Source organism: Gossypium arboreum, chromosome 3 (genome assembly GCF_025698485.1).
Source record: "Gossypium arboreum isolate Shixiya-1 chromosome 3, ASM2569848v2, whole genome shotgun sequence".
NCBI lineage: Eukaryota > Viridiplantae > Streptophyta > Magnoliopsida > Malvales > Malvaceae > Gossypium > Gossypium arboreum.
In genome coordinates this window covers 136,394,547-136,418,828 of record NC_069072.1, presented here as the reverse complement: position 1 = coordinate 136,418,828, position 24,282 = coordinate 136,394,547, and the positions used below count along the sequence as shown (strand labels likewise).

Genomic DNA, 24,282 nt, shown 5'->3' with positions numbered 1-24,282 from the left:
TAAAGATTAGGGTTAATTCCATGTATCTAAACTATCGTTTAATTTTCGATTTGATAAAAATTACAATTTTATGATGCCCACTCAAAAATATATCAAATTCTATGTAAGGATGAAGAAAGACCCAAAAAGAGTTCCAATTCCATAATATTTACATAACTTCATACTATTTAAAGTTTAAAAAAAATACGTGACACGGAAAAAATTTGTACATCAATAATAAGAGAAAATTCTACACAAATGACATGGGTGAATAGAATGAGATCTGTTAATATATGTGGCATCAATCAATTGTTAGTTAATAAGAGCTCAAGCTTTTTAAGACTCGAAACCTATTTGTTAACATGATAAAATTATGTGATACGAAAAAGATCTATATATTTATAATTAGAGAAAATTTTACACAAATAATCTTTGGCTAACCAATAAATTTGAGCTAACCAATAGATTTGAGCAATAGATAGGCAAAAGATCAACTATGTACTAAACTTTGACTTATGTTAGGTAAAATCTGTCCTTCCTACTAACTAAATGTCACTATTATAGTCTTCTACTTTGCTCCTTCTTTTATGAAATATTGATTTATGTCCGAGAGCATTCTAAATCATAAGTTCCAATGCCTCTTACTTTTCTTTGTCATGTAGTCCTTTAATAAATATACTCTGAATGTAGATTAACATTTTACTTCTAAACTTTAATCTTTTGTTGTAATTAAGGTATCCATCTCTAGTAATAGTAATTAATCTTTTTACTATAGGTGTTTTTAAAAGAAATAAATGATTATTTATGAAATGTACTCTATTCTCATGAACGAAGATCAAACTCCTAGTCACATGATTAGAAAATGATACCAAAATAATAGGAGTTATCCCTTACGAATCCAAAGGAATTATACGCCAAAAAGCAAAGGAGGGTTGAAAGGTAAGCGAATGATGTAACGCCCCAATTTTCGGGAATTCTGTGAATGTTGGCAAAATTTCATGGTTTAATTTTTGTCATTTGTGAGTGAAATTACGAAATAGGACCTATGTGAAAATGTTTGAAAATGCTATAAGCTAAATTGAAGTGACCAAATAAATAGAAGTGTAAAATAGGAGGATTTGCATGACAAACCTCCCATTTTACATAAAGTGGCCAGCCATCATGTTGTTGTAGACCAAATGTACACTTGATATCCATAATTTATGGTACAAATTGAAACAAATTGATAATAGGTTAGGTAAATGTTCCATGATAATGGGTTAGGTAAATGTTTCATGATAATGGGTTAGGTAAATGTTTCATGATAAGAATTTCATGTCTTTTGTATTAAAGAATTAAATGGATGAAATATGAAGTTTTATTAAAAGAAAAATGGGTGAAAAGAACAAAGTTTTGTCCATCTTTGTTCATCATAGCTGAAAGTTAGAGAAGAGAAAGGAGAGGAGAAAGCTCTTGAGTGTTCGGTTACTTGGGGAAGAAAATTGAAGGTAAGTTCATGGTAGTTGGCTTCTATCTTGATGTTCATGAGTTCTTCTTGATTCTACCTTAACTCTTGAAGCATATTTTGGTTTTTAGTTGTGTTGTGAGCATTTAGTCATGAGTTAAAATGAAGGAAATGGTTGTTGTTTCATGTTCTTTTGATGAAAAAAATGGAAGATAGGTGAAGTTGAGCCAAACAAATGAGCATGCATGTGCCTTAGATGTTAATGGGAAAAATCAGCTAACATGTTGTGCTTTAAAACGATGAAATGGAGATTATTCTTAAGTAAAATCATAGATATGTGATGATTGATTGGTGATATACATGTTTAAATAACATGCATGCAAGGTATGTGTGAAAGAGTAATTTGGTAATAAATCTGCTTGGGACAGCAGCAGTAACGTGACTTTGGAAAATCATCATAAATTGTGGGAGATGAATTAGAAGCTGAATAAATTATGTAATTAAAGATTATTGAGTCTAGTTTCTAATGAAATAAACAAGAATATATTTTGAATTCTGTACAATGAGAAATTTGATTCGTAATGAAGAGTGGTCAGATTAGTCAAACAGTGAAACATGGGAAACTTTGAGAAAAATCTGGTATTGATTGGCTAAACCCAAAATTCTGAAAATTTTATGGATAGAAGATATATGAGTCTATTTTTAGGGAAAATTAACGGAACTTGATTTGGAGTTTCGTAGCTCCAGTTATAAATAATTTAGTGACTGTTGCTCAGGAAGACACCTTGCAGTGAAATTATGATTATGTGGTAAACATTGACAAAAATTTGTTAATGAGTTGCTTATTGATTTCTTATAAGCTTACTATGATCTGTAGGTGCGGTTGGCCAAATATTGTAAGGGGTTAATACGTAGTTTGTATTTGAATAGTTAGATTAACGTGTTAGTAATCCAATTGTAGGCGGTTCGTGTGTAGATCTCACAAGATATCGTCATAAAAAAATGTGTGTAATCGACACCCTCTCATAGACTAGATTGGCAAAAGTCGAAAAGTCGAAATGCCGAAAAGTCGGTATTTTGAGAATTTATGAGTGTGCGAATGCTCGTAAAATAGTTGGGTTTGTATATTTGGTAATCTAAAGTAATAAACCGCAAGACGCTGCGATTTCAGTACATTTTGATAATTTGGGCTTAATGGGCCAAAGATCGCTCATGGGCCAATGGGCCCAATTCGGTAAGTATGTGCTGTAAGTGTTCGATAGTACGTAAATAGTTAGGATATGCATGAAAACCCTAAAAGTAGCTAAATTACTATAATACCCTATGTATGGAAAATTATGTTATACCCCTAGGTGCAAAATTACCGTTATACCCTAGGGTTAATTTTGACTGAAAAGCATAACGATCTGATTCTGTATGATGTATGCCATGATTATATATCTGTTACATGGGGACATGGGTTATATTATGGAGGAAGCGTTCTGGTGGCTATGCCACAAATATCTGATCTGGTGGCTCTGCCACATATATCTGTTCTGTTGGCTCTGCCACGATTATCTGTATCTAGTGACTCTGTCACATTATCTGTTCTAGCAGCCATGCTGCAAATTCTGTGGTGTGTAGCGGTTGGGTGGGTCGAGTTGTCTCCCCACACGGTGTAAGGTTGGTACGGGGGTGTATACGGTTGGATATGGTTGGGTTTCGCATAAACATGTAATATCTGCTCGCTCATTATGGGCCTATGGGCTTTATTCGAATTCGCTCGGGCTAAGGCCAACTTATTCTATTTCGTGGTTTGAGCTGATATAGGCTATGGTTGGGTTATTTTACACATCGAGTTTCCCAAACTCACCCTTTTATTTTCATCCACGCAGAAATCCCCAACCATAGTGGGCTTGGAGTCGTGAGGGAATTTGAGTGGCCACCCGCTCGAAAGTTTGATTTTCTTCCGTGAATGGACATCCTTTTAATTACGTTTGAGGTTTTGGGCTTTTAAATGTAATAAGGCCGCTTATTTATTTTTGATGGTTTTAATATGTATTACTAAGATAGGTAATACTTATTTTAACTGTTGAAATTGGATAGCTTTAGGGCGCGTTTTCAAAAACAACAGTTGATTTCAAAATAACACGACAACAAGCAAAGCTTCTGCAATGAAAGTATTTTCCAAAATTAATCACTTTTCCTAAAAATGACTTAATCAAATCGGTTTCCTAGAAATATCCATGACGTTAAAGTGTGGCAATGGCGGTATGCATGTCTAGGATTGGATCCGAAGGGAGCTTGGTACTTAAACAGTCCGATGGACTCACCACCTCTTTTCCGGTTTCCTACCTGGTGCACAGCTTCCATTCACTTTAACCTTTAATGAATTAATCTTTTGAACATCAAGTATGATTTTCTGGACTTAGAATGGAATTTTTTTTTTACGTTTTTGATGTGACATGCCGGATCCGGCCATAACTTCTAGGCCGGGTTTGGGGTGCTACAAATGAGCTGTTAAACAAGCTTTGTAACACTTCAAAGGAAAGGACAAAAATACAATACACTAAGTAATATAGGCCAATTCATTCAAAAGTACAACTTAAATTGCAATTTAGAATTATAAAGAAACCCCAAAACTTTACAATAAACAAAATTAGTTTTGAAAGTTTTTAATGATATATAAAATTATAACATGCAAATGCATCAAATATATATTTGGGTACCTAAACTTGGTTTTAGGATTCAAATTGGTACCTAAGATTTTTTTTAATCCAACTAGGGTCAGGAATTTGGTTTCTTTGTTTAATTTGGTACTTGAATTTGGCTTTTTGGTCCAAATTACTACTTAGCTATTCGAACCAAATTAAGCTATGAAATCAAATTCAGGTACCAATTTAAATAAAAAAACCAAATTCAGATACCCAATTGAACGAAAAATAATCTTGAGATCAAATTCAAGTACCAAAATATATATTTACCCAATATGAATCCATATATAGTACCATGGCTAGAAAAAAAAAAGCCATCTAATTTTCCTTTTTTAAATAAAGAGAGGTTCGTTATGGTCTTTCTCCATTTATATAAATCTTTCTTCACTCAATGCACAAATGGTTTCCTTTTCAACTGCCTAATGTATTTTTCATATGATCAGTGCAAAACGCTCGTATTTTGAAACTTACTTATGCTATATATCTAGAGAGAGAGAACTTGTCTAAACTCTTTTCATTTTATTTTGTGTCTCTCTATGACATCTTTGGTTTCAAAGTTTGAGACATGGGGACAGTTCCAGTTTCTGTGTTTATTGTTGCCGTGTTTGTTTCAGTTGTAATGCGAAGGTTAAGCTTTGGGGCAGCAATTCCAAGTACAGTTGATGGACCATTCAAGCCGGTGACAGTCCCCTTAGACAAGAGTTTCAGAGGGCATGCTGTGGACTTGCCTGACAATGATCCTCGTGTTCAAAGGATTGTTACAGGTTGGGAGCCTGAACAAATCTTTGTCTCTCTTTCATCAACCCATGATTATGTCTGGATTTCTTGGATTACAGGTCTATTTCTCTTTCTCTTTCTCTCTTTTTTTCTTACCAAAAAAATTTAAGATTTAGGAACTTCCATTTCATGTCATCATTACACATAAATAGGTAGCCTCTTATTTAAGTACCTAAAAGATTTCCGCTTTGAGCACCGGCATAGACATGGGTTGCCACTAGCTTTGTCCTTTCAAAAAAGGTAAATTCACCATATAATTTCTTTAATATTTATAAAATTACAAAATAATATAATGGTTAAATTACATTTTAATCTTTTCTAAAAATCTATTATTAGCTTTTGACCCCTGTACAAGCCCAAATTTGGGCCCAATGCCCAAAACCCATTAAACCCAATTACAAACTAACCCAAATAACTCAGCCCAACTAAGCCCAAACCTCACCTAACCCTAACCCACTATCCTAAACTCCTCCAAGAAACCCTAGCCGTCAGTACATGCTCCCCCCCCCCTCTGCTCCACCACCGACGCCTGCAAGTGCTCTCTGCTCCACCACCATTTACCTGCAGCAATAAAGGAGAAAGAGACAGAAAACAAAGAACAAGTTGTAGAAAAAAACGCCTATAAAAGGCTGAACCCAAAACCATTGTAACATTGGGATTTTTTAGAAATAAAAAAAAATAATATTCGATTTCAAGTAAAAAATAGAGATTTTAGCCACATCAAAAGCAGGGAATACCCCCATATCAGAGATCGGAGAACCAAAACAGCAAGCCTAAGGTCTATTTTGTTTTTTTTTTCTTTTCGAATTTTCTTACATATATTATCCCCATTTTTAATAAAACAACACATATATTTAATAAATAAAAATATAAAAAAAAGAGGAGAAAAATCTACCTACGGGCGATTTCCGGCCACCGTGTACGGTGGCCGGAGCGACAGCCGGCGACGGCGGACGGCGGTGGTCCGGCAACTGTGGCTCCACCGGAGAGTAGAAGTTTGAGAGGATTTGGGGGAGAGTTTTTAGCTTTTTTTTGGAAAAGAATGAGGAAAATGAATTTTTTAAAAAAAAAACTTGGCTTTTATAATGAGGTAAAACAGCACTGCTTTTTGTGCCTAGGTCTCAACGCCAAAAGCGGTCGTTTTGTTTGACCAGCGTGTGACCCGACCCGTCGTCCGAGGATCGCGTGTTTTCTTTTGATGGTCTAATTGCGCGATCGGCCCTTCCGCATTTTTCTGTTTTTAAATTTCATTCTCTTGGCTTTTAATTTATGCCCAGAATTTTTATTTCTTCTCCAATTCGGTCCTTTTGAAGTCGCTGCGTTTTGAGACGAGGGTTATTCCCCATTTTAGTCCCTCTGGTTGATTAGCATGCGATTTAATCCCTTTTCCTTTATATATTTTGAATTTGTCCCAAAAGTTCTATTTCCAATTCAATTTCGTCCGTGCTTTTATTTATTTATTTATTTATTTATTTATTTATTTTTTATTTTTATTTTATTATTCTATTTTAATTTTAACATTAGTCATGCTATTACATTTATTGCTGTTATTATTATATCTTTTAGTGTTCTATTATTATTATTGTATTTAATGCTTGTATGTATATATATATATTATATTATATAGTATTATTAATAGCTTTAATATTATTATTATTATTATTATTATTATTATTATTATTATTATTATTATTATTATTATTATTATTATTATTATATATTAGTGAATATTTTTATGTACATACACGTATATATGTATATATTTATATATAGCATTGCTTTTTCATTATTTAATATTCTTATTATATTTGCTCTTTGTATTTCTATATTACTATTATTATTATATATAGTAGTATGTATTTTCACTACATGTATATATATGTATATATATATATATTGATATCTGGGATTACTTTTGTTTACTTTCCTTTAATGATAATACTCTAAAATGACGTGTTTTATATATTAATCATGTGTTTATTTTGAGCTTGAGCCTACTAATTTGAGTTATTTATGTCTTTTTATCTTTTAGGGACTAAATTGGAGGCTAAAAGTAAATTCAAGGAAAAAGCGTCAATTTGGAGATTAAATGGGCCAATATGCAACGTGGGACAAATATGGTGCCAAAAGTGCGAACATAGAAGGCACAAGGACTTAAAAGCAAATAGAAGAGGTTTTATTTTGGAAGACTCTATTTTCTTTTATTCTATTAGGATAATTAATATTAAGATAATTATTAGGATTATTCAAATTTAGGATTTTATTTTAATTATCTTTGTTTATCTTTAATTAAATGTATTTATCTTTTTAGAATTTAAGTTCAATTAGACTATCTCCCTAGCACTATAAATAGGGGGTGAGGTGACTCTATTTGGGGATCTTTTTCGTAAACACTCTCCCCAAAAGTCTTTTGTTCTTTCATATTTCTTTTCAATAAAATTTCTTTTTCCATATTTTTATTTATTTGCTTTCCTCCATTATCATGAACCACTAAAACCTTTCTAGCCAAAAGTTGTCAATATTTCCCCAAAAGGGTTTTGAGGCCTAGAATCCGTGACTTAGCCTTCTCGCCAAGTATTCATCGCTTCTCAAGACTACGGCCGACGCCCGTCCATGGCCCTTAAGAAGTAAGCTTTTCAAAGCATATGCAAAAGGCGCTTTGTATGTTTTGGAAGGACTGCATAGTCGGTTCGTTAACTTATCTGCGTCGAGGTTGGCGAGCCAAAGAGACAAAATGGCGTGGGATTCGCCATTGAGAAGCGTTGATCTAACATAGATTACTGGCTAGAGTCAGGTTCCCTAAAAATCGTAAATCTAATCTTTGGAGCTGGTGGTCGTAGGCGTCATCTTCCACTATAACTGGCTTACTTGAGTCGAGAAGGATCATCCAAAAGCCAAGGATTGAGCCCAAGGAGGAATGAGACAACCGGAGGCTGGAACTTTCCCATAAGAATTTCTTTTCACTTAAAACTCTCTTTATTATTTTTATTATTTTCGTAATCATAATTTTAGTAAACTTTAAATTCTGTTTTTATTTAATTTTCGCTTCCAAAATCAATTCTTAAATTCTATTTTTTTTAATTTTTTCAGGAACACAGGTTTTCTTGGGCACGATTACGCCTGAGATTTCGAGAGACAAGCATTCAGATAATCCGGTCCCCGAGGATTCGACCCTACTTCCCTTTACCATTTCTTTTCATTATTTTACTGTGAATAGGATATTTTTGGTGCTCTCAACGACCGCATCAAATTTTGGCGCCGTTGCCGGGGACCGACAACATACTAATCTTGTTTTTCTTTGTTTTCTATGACCAGATCTGCTACGGTACTCTTGCGTTCGACTCGTAAATCGAAAAGGCTGAAAGCTAATCGAAAGGAAACAAAACTAAGGAAAAAGCGATCGATGGTGGTTGGAACTCAAAGCAATCCACCGCCAAAAATTAAAATCGACGACGAAGTAGAGTCTAGGGTTAACGAAAACCCCATCAAACGTTAGAAAGTAAAGAAGAAGAAGTCGATTCCCAAGAAGTTTCGAACACTAGGGTTGACGAAAACCCTAATTTAACACCTCAACTTATGGCTCGACAATTCGCAATCGGTCAAGCGCAACATGTAACAACCGCCACTATGCATCGCGTATCCTACTATGGATCTTGATTTTGAATTAAAGTCGCTTAATTCACTCATCGCCAACTTTCCGTGGGTTACAAAATGAAAACCCCACAAGCATTTAAAAGAATTTCATATGGTTTGTTTGAGTATGAAACCTCGGGGTGGCGAGGATCAAATTAAATTGCGACTTTTCCTTTTTCCTTAGCGATTCAAACGTGGAATGGTTATTTTATTTACCTCTTGGATCCATTACAACTTGGGTGATCTATCTCGTTTATTCCTTAATAGGTTTTTCCCGCATCACGAAATTTGAGTTAAGAAGAGAAATCGTGGGCATAAGGCAAAAAGACGCAGAGACTCTATACGACTATTGGGAGCGATTTAAGAAGTTGTGTGCAAGTTGCCCACAACACGGTATAACGGAACAGTCTTTGCTCCAGTACTTTTATGAAGGCTTGAAACCCATGGAGATGAATATGGTAGATGCCGCGAGTGGAGGAGCGTTAGTCAACATGACTCCACAACAAGCAAGGGACTTAATCTCTACAATGGCTGCAAATTCCCAGCAATTTCGAGCTAATCCTGAACCCCCTAGAAGGGTTCACTAGCTAAGTAATTCTACAATTGAAGATAGACTTGATAGACTTATTAATATTGTGAATTCCTTGTTACGAGAAAAATCAAACCAAGCCGAGTATGTGGAATATGTGCTACACCGAACATACGACCGATCGTGCCCTAGTCGTGTGACGATTCTATGGCCCATTTAGATCTTTGTGGGAAATTTTCCGGCCACCACAAAGACGATATCGACCCTTACGCCAATACCTACAACCTGGGATGGAGGACCACCTAATTTTAGTTATAGGGCTAATCCACGATATAACCAGCCATACCAAAATCAAGCCCCACAACAGTCGTAAGATTCAGGTAATTCTTTAGAAACTTTGGTCAATAAATTAGCAACTAATGTCCTTGATTTTCAACAGCAAACTCTCAATTTCCAAAGAGAAATGAAGGGTTTTCAGCAGAAAACTGAAGCATCCATAAGGGAGTTGACCACATCAATTGAGAAATTAAACTCTCAAAGGAAACTACCATCACAAACAGAACCAAACCCGAGGTAGAATGCGAATGCAAGAACGCGTTCTGGCGGAAAGATCTCGGAACCGTTCTCGGCAAGAATCTTGGTCAAGAAATCGCCCAGAAACTCCGGAAACGATTTAACGATCCGAGCGAAACCCCCATCGCCAAAAATCCAACCTCCATTCCTGTGACGATTAAATCGATTAATCGAAAAAGTAAGGAAGACAAAGAGATCCTCGAAACATTCAGAATGTTGAGATCAACTTACCACTGTTAGATGCCATTAGACAGATTTCGCGGTATGCCAAGTTCCTCAAAGAACTTTGCACCAACAAACGAAAACTAACAGGTAATGAAAAGGTAAGTGTTGGTGAGAATGTTTCCGCAGTTCTACAGCGGAAAATGCCGGTTAAATGCAAAGATAGGGGTATGTTCGCTATTCCATGCAAAATTGGCCATTTGGGAATTAAGAAAGCTATGTGTGATCTAGGGGCCTCCATAAATGTAATGCCTTATTCTATTTATGAATCACTTAATGCGGGTTTTTTGACAAAGACAGGTGTTACCATTCAGTTGGCAGACAGGTCTATTGTGCATCCCGAAGGGGTCCTCGAGGACGTATTAGTCAAAGTCAATGGGCTTATCTTCCCTGCAGATTTTTATGTGATAAAAATGGAGGAGGATAACACTCGGTCTTCGACATCTTGTTAGGCGACCTTTCCTTAGTAATCTGCGAATACTAAGATTGATGTACAAGCGGAACCCTCACGATGGAGTTTGACGGGAGATTGTGCGCTTTAACGCTTATGGCACTATTAGTCACCCAAGTGAAGTCTTGGACGTAAACTGTGTCGACATAATTGACTCATCAAGAGAAAAACTTTTGAGTCATCTTATGGAGATAAACCAAAATGATGTTTGATGATTTTGAATCATTAATAAATTATTGGCTCTCATGAATACTAAACTTCTACCTCTGTTGTGCAGTGTGCACCAGATCTGAAATTAAATCCACTTCTGAACATCTCAAATGCACATTTTGGAGAATGATGAGACCATTGCCAACTTAAAAGGGATCAGCCCTTGGAGGAAAATCTGAGAACCAAAGAAAGAGGCGCAAGGACAATTAAACCCAAATATGGTGGACGTGTTAAAAATGAGAATTTCCAAGCTCATAAGAACAAAAGAATTCAAATTTGAACATTTCAATACTAGTTGAGGCGTCAAGCTAGCGACGTTAAACAAGCGCTTGTTGGGAGGCAACCCAATCTTTATTTTTATTTTATTTTTATTTTATTTTTATTTATTATTTTCCTTTATTTTCTTTTATTATTTATTATTTAATATTTATTATTTTATTTTATTTTATTTTAGTTAAATATTAATAAATTTCTCTTCTTTGATCTAGGTGAAATGGAGCGAAAATCTGAAGAAAAAAAAAGATGAAAGTGTGCGCTAAAACAACCCTATCCATGTTGTCAAGCAGCTTCTATTCCAAATTGTAATACCATATCTCTGCAGACCAAACAGTTCTATTCCAGCCTTAGAATCCCCAAAACATGTAGCCAAACACCCCTTTTCAGCAAATAAAACCCTCAAACCTTACTTTTTTTTTTCTTCCCCAAATTTCTCCATAACCGCCGACTCCTTTCTCCTCCACCACCCACCACCGATTTCTTAGCCACCATGGTGAGAACCCGAAGCCAAACCAACATTGCACATATCACTCACCCCGTCTCCACCTCTTGCCGCTTCGCCATCTTATTCTCCACCATGTGCGCCAACCGACGGTAACTACATGGGGAGTTTTTCTAAACTTTTTTTTTTCTCCACCTATTTGTTTTCCTTTTACTTTTACATCGAGGACTATGTGTTTTAAGTGGGGGGGAGGCATTCTTCGTTGTTACTGTTATTATCTGCTATTTTCGCTGTCATATTGTTTGACTTTTATGCATGATTCTTACCTTCTAAGGAAGTTATGATTTTTCCCATAATTGATTCCATCTCCACTGTTTTATTTTTATTAGGCTAAAAATAATTGTGATTAATAGGGTTAATTCTATCTTGCTTTTCGTAAAATTGATCAAGTTTAATATAAAGTGAACACTTAAAATGATTGCATGCTTAATTAATGTTCATGGCTATTAGGTGATTATTGAAACTTATTTTTGACACTTAAATTTTTTTCTTTCCGAGTTCTCAAGAATTTTAAATATCGTTTAATTTTTAATAAATGTTTTCCATAGTTATGAGTACTGACTTAGATCGTGGTGGTGATCGAGTAACGGGTAGGGTGCTTGGGTTGTCATTCTACTTAGCGTCAAAAGGTTGTGTGACGTGACAAGTAAAACTCCGCTAGCCGAGGTTATGAGTATGGCTCAAATCGTGATCGATCGAGTAACCGGGTAGGGTACTTGGGTTGTCATTCTACTTAGCGTCAAAAGGTTGTGTGACGTGTTGGGTAAAACTCCGCTAACCTGAAATAAATAATTTTAGGCGTATGTTAATGAAATGCTTAGGGTGGGGTGCTTGGGTTGTCATCTCTCTTAGCGTCAAAAGGTTTAATATATTCCTAAGTAAATAAATAATAATAAAATTTAAAAAAATAAAATAAAAAAAGAAAAAAAGAAAAAAAAAGAAAAAAAAAGAAAAAAATAAGTACTAATAAAGTTGCACTTTGTGGACTAAAGGAGGAAATAATTAAGGTGTCTTAGTAGGTTTGGTAATTTACCTAAATGGCATAACTCAAGTCGATCTTAATTTTGTGTGAAATAATTGGAATACTTTTTCTGCTTTTACTTAAAGCAAGCTTAGAGGTCTCTTTATTTTTCATATGCGTTTTTAACTAATTTCTATGAAACTTTGGAGTGGTATTTCTTTTATGGCAGAATCTAGCTTTCACAATCGATAGGAACCATACTTGAGGGCAAGCATGGGCTAAGTAGGGGAATTTGATAATACTCTAAAATGACGTGTTTTTATATATTAATCATGTGTTTATTTTGAGCTTGAGCCTACTAATTTGAGCTATTTATGTCTTTTTATCTTTTAGGGACTAAATTGGAGGCTAAAAGTAAATTCAAGGAAAAAGCGTCAATTTGGAGATTAAATGGGCCAATATGCAACGTGGGACAAATATGGTGCCAAAAGTGCGAACATGGAAGGCACAAGGACTTAAAAGCAAATAGAAGAGATTTTATTTTGGAAGACTCTATTTTCTTTTATTCTATTAGGATAATTAATATTAAGATAATTATTAGGATTATTCAAATTTAGGATTTTATTTTAATTATCTTTGTTTATCTTTAATTAAATGTATTTATCTTTTAGAATTTAAGTTCAATTAGACTATCTCCCTAGCACTATAAATAAGGGGTGAAGTGACTCTATTTGGGGATCTTTTTCTGTAAACACTCTCCCCCAAAAGTCTTTTGTTCTTTCATATTTCTTTTCAATAAAATTTCTTTTTCCATATTTTTATTTATTTGCTTTCCCTCCATTATCATGAACCACTAAAAACCTTTCTAGCCAAAAGTTGTCAATATTTCCCCAAAAAGGGGTCTTGAGGCCTAGAATCCGTACTTAGCCTTCTCGCCAAGTATTCATCGCTTCTCAAGACTACTGGCCGACGCCCATCCATGGCCCTTAAGTAAGCTTTTCAAGCATATGCAAAGGCGGCCGCTTTGTATGTTTTGGAAGGACGCATAGTCGGTTCGTTAACTTATTGCGTCGAGGTTGGCGAGCCAAAGAGACAAAATGGCGTGGGATTCGCCATTGAGAAGCGTTGATCTAGCATAGATTATGGCTAGAGTCAGTTCCCTAAAATCGTAAATCTAATCTTTGGAGCTGGTGGTCGAGGCGTCCTCTTCCACTATAACCGGCTTACTTGAGTCGAGAAGGATCATCCAAAAGCCAAGGATTGAGCCCAAGGAGAAATAAGACAACAGAGGTCGGAACTTTCCCATAAGAATTTCTTTTCACTTAAAACTCTCTTTATTATTTTTATTATTTTCGTAATCATAATTTGATAAACTTTAAATTCTGCTTTTATTTTATTTTCGCTTCCAAAATCAATTCTTAAATTCTATTTTTTATTTTTTCAGAACACAGTTTTCTTGGGCACGATTACGCCTGAGATTTCGAGAGACAAGCATTCAGTATAATCCGGTCCCCGAGGATTCAACCCTACTTCCCTTTTACTATTTCTTTTCATTATTTTACTGTGGAATAGGATATTTTGGTGCTCTCAACGATCGCATCATTTAATATTATTATTATCATCCTTATTGTAATTACTATGACCATTATTAGTATTAGCATTTTTTATCAATACTTATATGTATGTATTATGTTTTTTAATACCATTTTAATACCATGTATGTTGTGTATATTCTTAAAACTATATCATGTACATATATTTTAATACCATGTATATTTTTATTATTATTTCTATTATTATGTATATATTTCAATACTTGCATGTACGTACTTATGTATTATTATTATTAGTTACTATTGTATATATATCCTTGTTTTCAATAAATATTATTTTTTAGTCTAGTACTACGCTTTTTACATATCGTGTTCCCCATTACTTCATATTTACATTATACTATTATTATTCATGTCATTATTATTATCGTTAGTTATCATTGTCAGCTCCATTTTACCACGTTCTATTTATTTCTATTATGCATTCGATCATTTCATTTTCCTCATAAATTTGTTTATATTTGCATGTTACTAGCCTTGCCATTATTTCATCCTTTACAACTACTCGTTATTGTCACCTATTATTACATTCATTGTTAATATCATAATTCGCTTTCATATTTTACTATGCATCTTATTATATTCTTTACTCGATACCTTAAAATAATTCTTTCATAAAAGCAAAATCCGTTATTAGGTAATCCGAGATAATCGTGCCCTAACTTACTGGGTTTCGACTTTTCTCATTTAATCTAAAAACGGAATACTCTTTCAAATCACTATACGAGTTTTGAAAATGCTTATTCTCAAGATGCGAAGTGTTGTGCCCTAAATTACTGTGTATGATATTTTGTCATCTCGAAATAAGAATTTTGTTTCGAAATAAAGGCAATATTTGGTGTTTGAGAATTCGAGAAAACGTGCCTTAACTTACTGGGTTTCGACTTCTCACGTTTATTCTAAATAATCGAATACCCTTTTAATAAAATACACAAATTTCATAAAAGGCAAGCTCGCTCTCGAAAATTTAAGATGTCGTGTCCTAACTTACTGGGTGTGACATTTTACATTTCGAGACGAGAGAGTCTTTAACACTTGAGCTTTTTATAAAGAAGGATCGTATTTTAAAATTCTTTCAAGTTTTTTTTTAATTTTCGACACTAAGACACTAATTAATCAACTAGGTACCAATTTTGGGCGTATCGAGGGTGCTAATCCTTCCTCGTGCGTAACCGACTCCCGAACCTTTTTCTTGATTCTCGTAGACCAAAATTGTTGTTTAAATAAACCAAACTATTTATTAAAAACAATCACTTTATGAGGTGACCCGATCACACCTCGTCAAAAAGGATCGGTGGCGACTTCCGTTCTTTTATTTTTAAAATCCAAGTCGATTCCCGTTTTTTTTCAAAAAGATGGTTACGACAGCTTGGCGACTCCACTGGGGACTTTTATAAGAGAGTCAAGCCACAAGTTGATTAACTTTTGTCTTTTTTCAAAAATTGAGAATTTGGTTTTGATATACGATCTCTTCATTGCGTTTCACCCGTTTTTCGTACTGTTTTCATCATTTTATTCCTATTTTCTTTAATCGTTTCAAGTTTTTATGCATATATCTTCTCGCATTGCATTGCATGGCCGTTGTGGTCACACCTTTTAAGTGGGAGTGAGAAACTATGCTTTCGTGAGGTTTTCACCTCCGCATGGGCTAGGGGATCGCTTCCGGAATACATCTGTACTTATGTCTTTGTGAGGTTTTCACCTCCGCATGGGCATAAGGAAATGTATTCCCCTGAACTGAACTCGGTCTGTATGAGCCTATAATGGGTGAAGATCGAGGAATCTGCCAGTTCAGGTACCTTTACTCTAGAACCGAACCACATATAGAGAAACCTAGGAGCTTACCCTAGGTAGAACTACACCGAACCCTAGTGGTTACCCTATTAGGCGTTTATTTACTCCTTATTTGTGTCGAATTCTATTCTTTGTATATAATGCTAACTTGTTGTGTTTTGATTGTTTTCGCATGGCATTTCATCATAAAAGGGTGTTGATTTACGTTCGATTACTAAATAGAAGAGTTTAGCATGGAAAAAGGATTTCTTGATAGAGTGGAGGATAATGCGGTCGTCCGAGTGTGGTCTGAGAGAACGCAACAAGAGAAAGGAGATAGTTTGACCGAGGGATATGAATCAGAGTTGTGGGATTTCACTCGCATCAGTGTGACTCAAAATAACCTGCAAGAGTTAAAGGATATATGGAATAGTTAGAATGGCAAAGTCAAGCAACTCTTTTACCGTAACTACGGCGATTTACCCTATTTGCTCGATGTAAAGGTGGATAAGTACTTGTTTGGGCTCTCGCAGCTTTTGGAACCTCACATAGGTTGCTTCACCTTGGAGAAGTTGATTTAGTACCCTCTTGTGGAGGAATACATGGCGTTACTTAATTGCCCAAAGATTCAGCCGACAGGCCTATTCAAGACTGTCAACATCCCTCCTTTTGAAGAAGTTGATGAATGTAACTGGATGAGCGAGCAATGGGTTGCAGCCGCATCAAGCAAAAAGGGATAGTAAGTGTATTCCTTGGAGGAATTTGAGAGACTTGATTCTTGCGCACCGGATTGAAAAAAAGGTTGATGTTTTGGCCTTAAGCCTCTACGGTTTGATCATCTTTCCCAAGGCGCTAGGACACATAGATGAAGCGGTCTCAGATCTATTCGACCGGCTTGATAAAGGTACTTCACCTGTTCCAGCAATACTAGCAGAAACTTTCAGATCCTTGAATGCATGCCGGAGAGCGGGCGAGGGAAGATTTATTGGTTGTGCTCAGCTTCTTTTAGCCTGGTTCCACAGCCATTTCTGGAAGGTGGAGAAGGTCTTCTATCGGGTCTTCTCTAAGGATTATTCCCCATTAAAGGAATTCGTGGCCACACCGAGGCGAGATGACATCTTAGAAGAGAAATGGATAACTATTCTCCAGAATTTACGGGCCGAAGACGTTGAATGGAGAGCTCCGTGGTTGATTCCTGATGAGATCTTATATAAGTGCGGCGATTTTGACTAGGTCCCTCAGGCCGAAATATGGGGAGCTGTTGGATACGCTCCACTGACGGTGTTAAGGCAATATCGATCAAGGCAATTTATACCAATGACACAGGGTTTGGCACAATGTGAGTTCTCCTATAAAGACAATAATTATAAAAAGAGGGTTCGTGAGATATCAGATGCATGGAACCAAGCTCGAAGAATGAAAGGATTTACCACAGGCCTGATGACCACCCCCGGGTATGAATGGTGGTGGGGTAGGAGAGTCAACGACAACATCCCTAGGCCAAATCAAGGGAACACTCAACCGATAGAGGAGCATTTACGGGTTATCCCATCTGAGTTAGAGATCATTAAACAAGACTTTGAGAAAAAGAACTCAGAGTTGGGGAAGAAGATAGAACAGCTAGAAGAAGAGAAAATGAAATTGGGATTAGACATCGATATCCACAAGCTAGAGGCTGAAAAGTTAAGGAAAGGAAAGAACAAGGCCGAGGAAGGTTTGGATAGTTTGAAAACCGATTACAAGAAGCTGCGTATGTCAATAAGAACTGCCGGTTTAGGTAAAACGTCAGAGCAATGGCGTCAAGAGATCAAAGTGGAAAAGACTAGAGCCGACAATTGGGAGAAAATGTTTCAAGATGCCCGAATACGAGAGGGCACTCTGAAAAAGAGTTTGTTAGAAAGCCAAAACGAAAAGGAGAAGTTACGTACCCGGGTGGTTGAATTGGAAAGATCACTTCATCAACATCGTAGCTGTAATTCGGTAATTGAGCTGAAAGCTAGTCTGAGCAGGACCGAAGAGTTGAAAAGGAAAGTAGAAGAACTCGAGACTGCACTACGAGATAGTAAAATTCGAGTGGAACTGCTTGAGGCAGACAACGACCATTGTAGGGAACAACTTCACCACTCTCAGAACCAGATTAGAGATAGAGATTATGTCATGGGCGAAGCTGTGGCTCAGGTTCGAGAGGTAGCCGATCACTTGCAAACCTTGGCAGTCCAAGCTGATGTATTAAGCTTAAAATACGAGTCAGAGTCAGATCGAGGCCAAAAACTAGCTTGGCTCCTTAGAAAAATTAAGGCTTTGGGCATTAGGGCAAAGTCGTATATGTAATCATCCGTTCTATGTAAAGAAATTTTTCTTTTAGTGAAGTTCTTCTAATGAAATTGAATCGGAATCAACGCTTTTTTTTGTATTCATTCATTTGCATTACATTTCATCATGTGCATTAAAGTTCGCGAAAAAACCCTGATTAAACAAAATTATTTCAGTTAATCTGGAAACCAACGAGAATCAACCAACCGAACACAGCTACTGTACCCGCCATAAAACCAAAGCAATGGATCAGAGATTAGAAAGAATAGAACAAATGCAAAGGGAAATGCAAGAGCAATTACAAGCACAGATGCAAGAGCAACTGGCTAAGATACAACAAGATATGAAGGAAAAAATGGAAGAATCCCAAAATAATCTAATAGGCGGTTAGCACGATTCTTTGGCTAGAGAACGCGAGAAGGGGTAGAGCACCATGGGGAACGATAATGAAGACCCTATCTATCCTCCGGGCTTTGCTCCGATAAACACTCAACCACAATCGGAGGTGCATCCACGAATGGTATCCGCCACTACTAAGCCCCAGCAATACCAAGCCAATGCCTCGACACCAATAAACATTCCTATGGGATCAGGCTCTAATCCCGGGGATAATCCAGCTAATCTATTTGTCCCGGACCTTGATGACATGGCAGAAATGGAGAAAGAAAAAGTAGATATGGCAAAACAACTCGATAGTCGGTGCAAATGGCTTGAGGAAAAATTTAAAGCAATGGAAGCTGCTGATTATTGTAGCGGGATCGATGCCAAGGACTTAAGCTTGGTCCCAGATCTGGTGCTCCCACCAAAATTTAAAACCCCGGAGTTCGAAAGTATAACGGGACGAGCTGCCCTGAAGCTCATATTACGATGTTCTGCCGAAGGATGACAGGGTATGTTAACAATGATCAGCTGTTGATCCACTGTTTCAGATACCGACGGAGCTACGACCAAGTGATATAACCAGCTCAGCCGTGCCCAAATTGGTTCATGGAAGGACTTGGCTCAAGCTTTCATGAAACAATACGGTCACGTGACGGACATAGCACCTGACAGAATCACCCTACAAAATATGGAAAAGAAGCCGAGTGAAACCTTCAGACAATATGCACAACGGTAGAGGGAAATAGCGATGCAAGTCCAGCCACCCCTTTTGGAGAAGGAAACGACCATGCTGTTTATTAACACTCTAAAGGCCCCATTCATTAACCACATGTTAGGAAGTGCTACTAAAAGCTTCTCGGACATAGTAATGTCTGGGGAGATGATAGAAAACACGGTGAGATGTGGGAAAATTGAAGCGGGAGAAAGTGCCAAAAGATCGGCTCCTAGAAGGAAAGAAAGTGAAGTAAACAATGCAAGCATATACAATTCCAAGCCAGTCACAGTGAGCCAACCAAGGGCAGTGACTACTAGCCATCAGGGCCCTACAAGGCAGGATTCCAACCCAAGGCCTAACACAGAAAGAGTTCAATTCACGCCAATTCCAATGACGTATAATGAGCTTTACAAGAACCTGTTCGACGCACATGTAGTGTCCCCATTTTACCTAAAACCCATGCAACCTCCATTCCCTAAGTGGTATGACGCAAACTCTCAATGCGAATACCATACAGGAATCTCGGGACACACAATTGAAAACTGCACGGCTTTCAAGAAATTAGTCGAAAGGTTCATAAAGATGGGCATTGTGAAGTTCGATGATCCTACAGGACCTAATGCGGCGGGAAATCCGTTACCCAGTCATTCAGATGAAGGGGTAAACGCGATAGTCGAAAATAAAGGGAGGAGAACCAAGATAGATATATCAGAGGTAAAGACTCCATTGAAGTGGGTTTGGAAGAAAATGGTAGAAGAAGGTTTACTTACACAAGGTTTAGGGGAGAAGCCCGAAAGAGCAAAACACTACTGCGAATATCACAACGAAGAGGGTCATGAGATCCAGGAGTGCAATGAATTCAGGGCAATGGTACAGATATTGATGGAAAATAAACAGATTGAATTCTTTGAGCATACTGGGGGCCCCGAGGGAGAAGATGTGTGCACGTCAGAATAAGGGCCAACCAACAATGTCCGAGGGGTCAATCACCCGGTCGTAATTATATCTCGACCAAGAGTCAGTAAAGTCAGAATATCAATTGCGCCAAAGGTCATAATTCAAAAGCCCATTGCTTTCCCTTATAAGGATAGCAAAAGGGTTCCTTGGAATTACAACTCCAATGTAACGATCCCGGGAGGGGAGGATCCAGTTGTCGCTTTTGATAAAGGTCAAGACGAGGGTTTCTATACACGCAGCGGAAGGCGTTATACTCCGAACACAAAGGCAGAATCAGCTAAAGAAAAATCCGTGGTCATTGAACAAGAAAAGGAAAAGACGACCAGACCTGAATCACCCGTCAATGAGCCTGTAACTGAAAAGGAGGCTAAGGAATTCTTAAAATTCTTAAAACACAGCGAGTACAGTGTTATGGAGCAATTGCACAAACAGCCAGCTCGTATATCCGTACTAGCCTTGCTCTTGAGTTCAGATACTCACCGAAGTGCATTGATGAAAGTTTTAAATGAAGCATATGTTGCGAATGACATCTCTGTCAACAAACTCGATCGCCTAGTCAATAACATCAGCGCGGATAATTTTATTTTCTTTAATGATGATGAAATACCATCGGGAGGCATGGGATCTACAAAGGCCCTACACATTACCACTCACTGTAAAGGATACACGTTACCGGGGGTATTGATTGATAATGGATCGGCATTGAATGTCATGCCCTTGTCCACGTTAAATAGGTTGCCAGTGGATAACTCTCACATGAAGACATGTCAAAACGTCGTGAGAGCATTCGACGGTACGGAAAGAAAAGTGATGGGAAGGATCGAGATACCTCTCTTGATTGGCCCAAATACATACGAGGTAGACTTCTTGGTAATGGACATCAAGCCATCATACAATTGTCTGTTGGGGAGACCATGGATTCACTCGGCAGGGGCAGTGCCGTCGTCCCTACACCAAAAGTTGAAGTTGGTAACTGAGGGTAGGTTGGTAACTATAAACGCGGAGGAAGATATCATTGCATCTCTCACCAGTGATGCACCGTACGTAGGTACAGACGATGAGGCGATAGAGTGTTCTTTTCAATCACTAGAATTTGTCAATGCTACATTCATCATTGAAGGAAACAAGATCTCAGCACCTAGAATATCCAAAACCACAAGGATGGGCCTACGATTAACTGTTGGCAAAAGAGCTTTGCCAGGAAAAGGACTTGGAAGATGCCTCCAAGGAAGGATCGAGGTACCAGCGTTGAAGGAAAAACGAGACCGCTTTGGCTTAGGATTTAAGCCAGATGTGAAGCAAAAGAAGAAAGAGCTGGAGAAAAGGCAAGAGATAAGGAGAGCGCGTTTGTGCGGTGAGGAGGTCAAGTGGGAGCCGATGACCTTCCCTCATTTATCCAAAACATTCGTCTCAGGAGGGACTATTCACTATAAAGGAAGATCGACAAGGAAAGAGCCCGTCGAAGAAATATTAGACAGTTTGAGCATTAACGCCATATCTGAAAGGAAAACCGAAGAAAATTTAGCTGGAATTCGCCCTTACATCCCTGGAAGCGTTTTGAACAATTGGACCGTGGAGGAGATCCCTGTAACTTTTAGGGTTAACTCAGAGTAATGTTCAAAACAAGCTTATTGCTCTAAGCCTAGGGGTAGTAAGAATCCTTTTATGAAATAGGCATATGTCCAAATATCGTTATTTCAATGAAAAATGCATTTTTGTGTATCATCTTGAGTGAATATTCTTTTATTCTTTCCAATTCATTCATAATCATACCGTACAAATAAAATATTCTTAGATTCATTGTTCTTTGGATTTCTTTCTTCATCCATAACAGGTCCCCAGATATCAATGATATGAGCGATGTTGCCAATGACTCAGAGATTCCTTTCGAACAAGACTTGTGTATAGAGGACACGGAGGATTTTGAAGATGACCAAAATTGTGGCCTATCTCCTGATTTGTTAAGAATGGTAGAACAAGAGGAGAAACAAATCTTACCTCACAAAGAGTCGGTGGAAATTGTGAGCTTAGGAGAAGGAGAAGAGGTGAAAATTGGAGCTAGTATCGCTGCAGAAACAAAGCGAGACCTCATCAAGTTACTCCGAGAATTCAAGGATGTCTTCGCCTGGTCATATAAAGACATGCCCGGATTGAATACCGATATCGTGATACATCGACTCCCTATAAAGGAAGAATGCAAGCCAGTTCAATAGAAACTCCGAAGAATGAGACCCGATGTTTTGCTGAAAATAAAAGAAGAGGTCAAGAAGCAGTTCAACGCCGGTTTCTTACAAGTGGTCAAGTACTCAGAATGGGTGGCCAATATAGTCCCAGTTCCTAAGAAAGATGGGAAGGTACAGATGTGCATAGATTATCGGGATCTAAACAAAGCCAGCCCAAAAGATAACTTTCCGTTGCCTCACATTGATACATTAGTGGATAACACGGCGGGTTACTCACTTTTCTCGTTCATGGACGGCTTCTCGGGATACAACCAGATAAAGATGCATCCGGAAAACATGGAAAAGACCACATTCATAACCACGTGGGGAACATTTTGTTATAAAGTTATGCCATTTGGGCTAAAAAATGCGGGAGCAACATATCAGAGAGCCATGGTAACTTTATTCCATGATATGATGCACAAAGAGATCGAAGTTTACGTCGATGACATGATTGCAAAATCCAGAACAGAAAATGAGCATGTGCAGGTCCTGAGGAAACTATTCTTAAGGTTAAGGAAGTTCCAACTAAAACTCAACCCCACAAAGTGTACATTTGGAGCCCAGTTAGGAAAACTGTTGGGATTTGTGGTCACTGAAAAAGGAATTGAGATCGACCCAGATAAAGTCAGGGCTATACAAAAATTACCTCCACCACGTACTCAAAAAGAAGTTCGAGGTTTCCTAGGAAGGCTGAATTACATCGCTCGGTTCATCTCACAACTGACAGAAAAATGTGATCCGATATTTCGTCTCCTTAGGAAGCATAATCCAGGTGTTTGGGATGAGGAGTGCCAGAGAACTTTTGACAAGGTCAAACATTACCTATCCAATGCCCCAGTACTGATGCCACCTTGTCCGGATAAACCACTGATATTGTACTTGACGGTGTTCGAGAATTCCATGGGATGCGTGCTAGGCCAACATGATGAGACTGGAAGAAAAGAAAAAGCAATATACTATCTCAGCAAGAAATTCACTGAATGTGAAATGAGATATTCGCCGATCGAGAAGTTGTGTTGTGCTTTGATCTCGATGACCAAGATCGAGGCAATACATGTTGTACCACACAACTTGGCTCATCTCAAAAGCTGGACCCTTTGAAATACATGATGGAATCAAACGCTTTGAACGGAAGAATGGCTCGTTGGCAAATTTTACTTTCTGAGTTCGACATAGTCTACGTGAATCAAAAGGCTGTAAAGGGGAGTGCAATAGCAGACTTTCTGGCCAGTAGAGCTCTAGAAGATTATGAGCCATTGAGCTTTGATTTCCCGAATGAAGATCTAATGTATGTTGCAACCACAGAAGAAGACTCTCAAGAAGGCCACCATTGGAAGCTGAATTTTGACGGAGCTTCAAATGCTGCAGGTAATGGAATCGGGGCAGTCTTGGTATCCCCAAACGAAGATTATTATCCTTTCGCCAGTAAATTAGATTTTGACTGCACAAACAACATGGCGGAATACGAGGCATGCATCATGGGCATCCGTGCAGCCATAGAACGTAAAATAAAAGTATTAGAGGTATACGGAGATTCTGCGCTAGTAATCTATCAGCTTAAAGGTGAATGGGAGACAAGAGATCCCAAACTGATCAGTTATCGAAGACTGGTTCTTGAGTTAATCGAGGAGTTTGATGATATCACTTTCTGCTATCTCCCACGAGATGAAAACCAGATGGCTGATGCCTTGGCAACTTTAGCTTCTATGATCAAAGTGAACAAGCAAGAGGATATGAAGCCTATCCAAACGAGCATTTATGAGGCTCCGGCTCATTGCTGCAACATCGAAGAAGAAGAAGAGAAAGACGACCATCCTTGGTATCAGGATATTTTACGATATGTGAAGAGTCGTGAATACCCAGACCAAGCGACTGAGAATGACAAGAGGACATTAAGAAGGTTGGCCAGTGATTATGTCTTGGATGGAGAAATTCTGTATAAAAGAAGAAAAGACCAAGTGCTCCTAAGATGTGTGGACGCTGTCGAGGCTAAGCAAATCCTAGAAGAGGTTCATGAAGGTGTCTGTGGGACGCGTACTAATGGTTTCACCATGG

At 37.7% G+C, this 24,282-nt stretch overlaps 1 protein-coding gene across 1 annotated transcript in view; it reads left to right on the top strand.

Moving 5' to 3' along the window:
* Positions 1–4,611: 4,611 nt before the first annotated feature.
* LOC108475203 (purple acid phosphatase 15-like) overlaps positions 4,612–24,282 on the top strand; it is a 48,202-nt gene continuing 28,531 nt past the window's right edge. Inside the window, exon 1 of the mRNA XM_053026345.1 lies at positions 4,612–4,952. Within this exon, the coding sequence (XP_052882305.1) occupies positions 4,682–4,952 (271 nt within the window). The 5' untranslated portion in view covers positions 4,612–4,681. The remainder of the gene's footprint in view (positions 4,953–24,282) is intronic.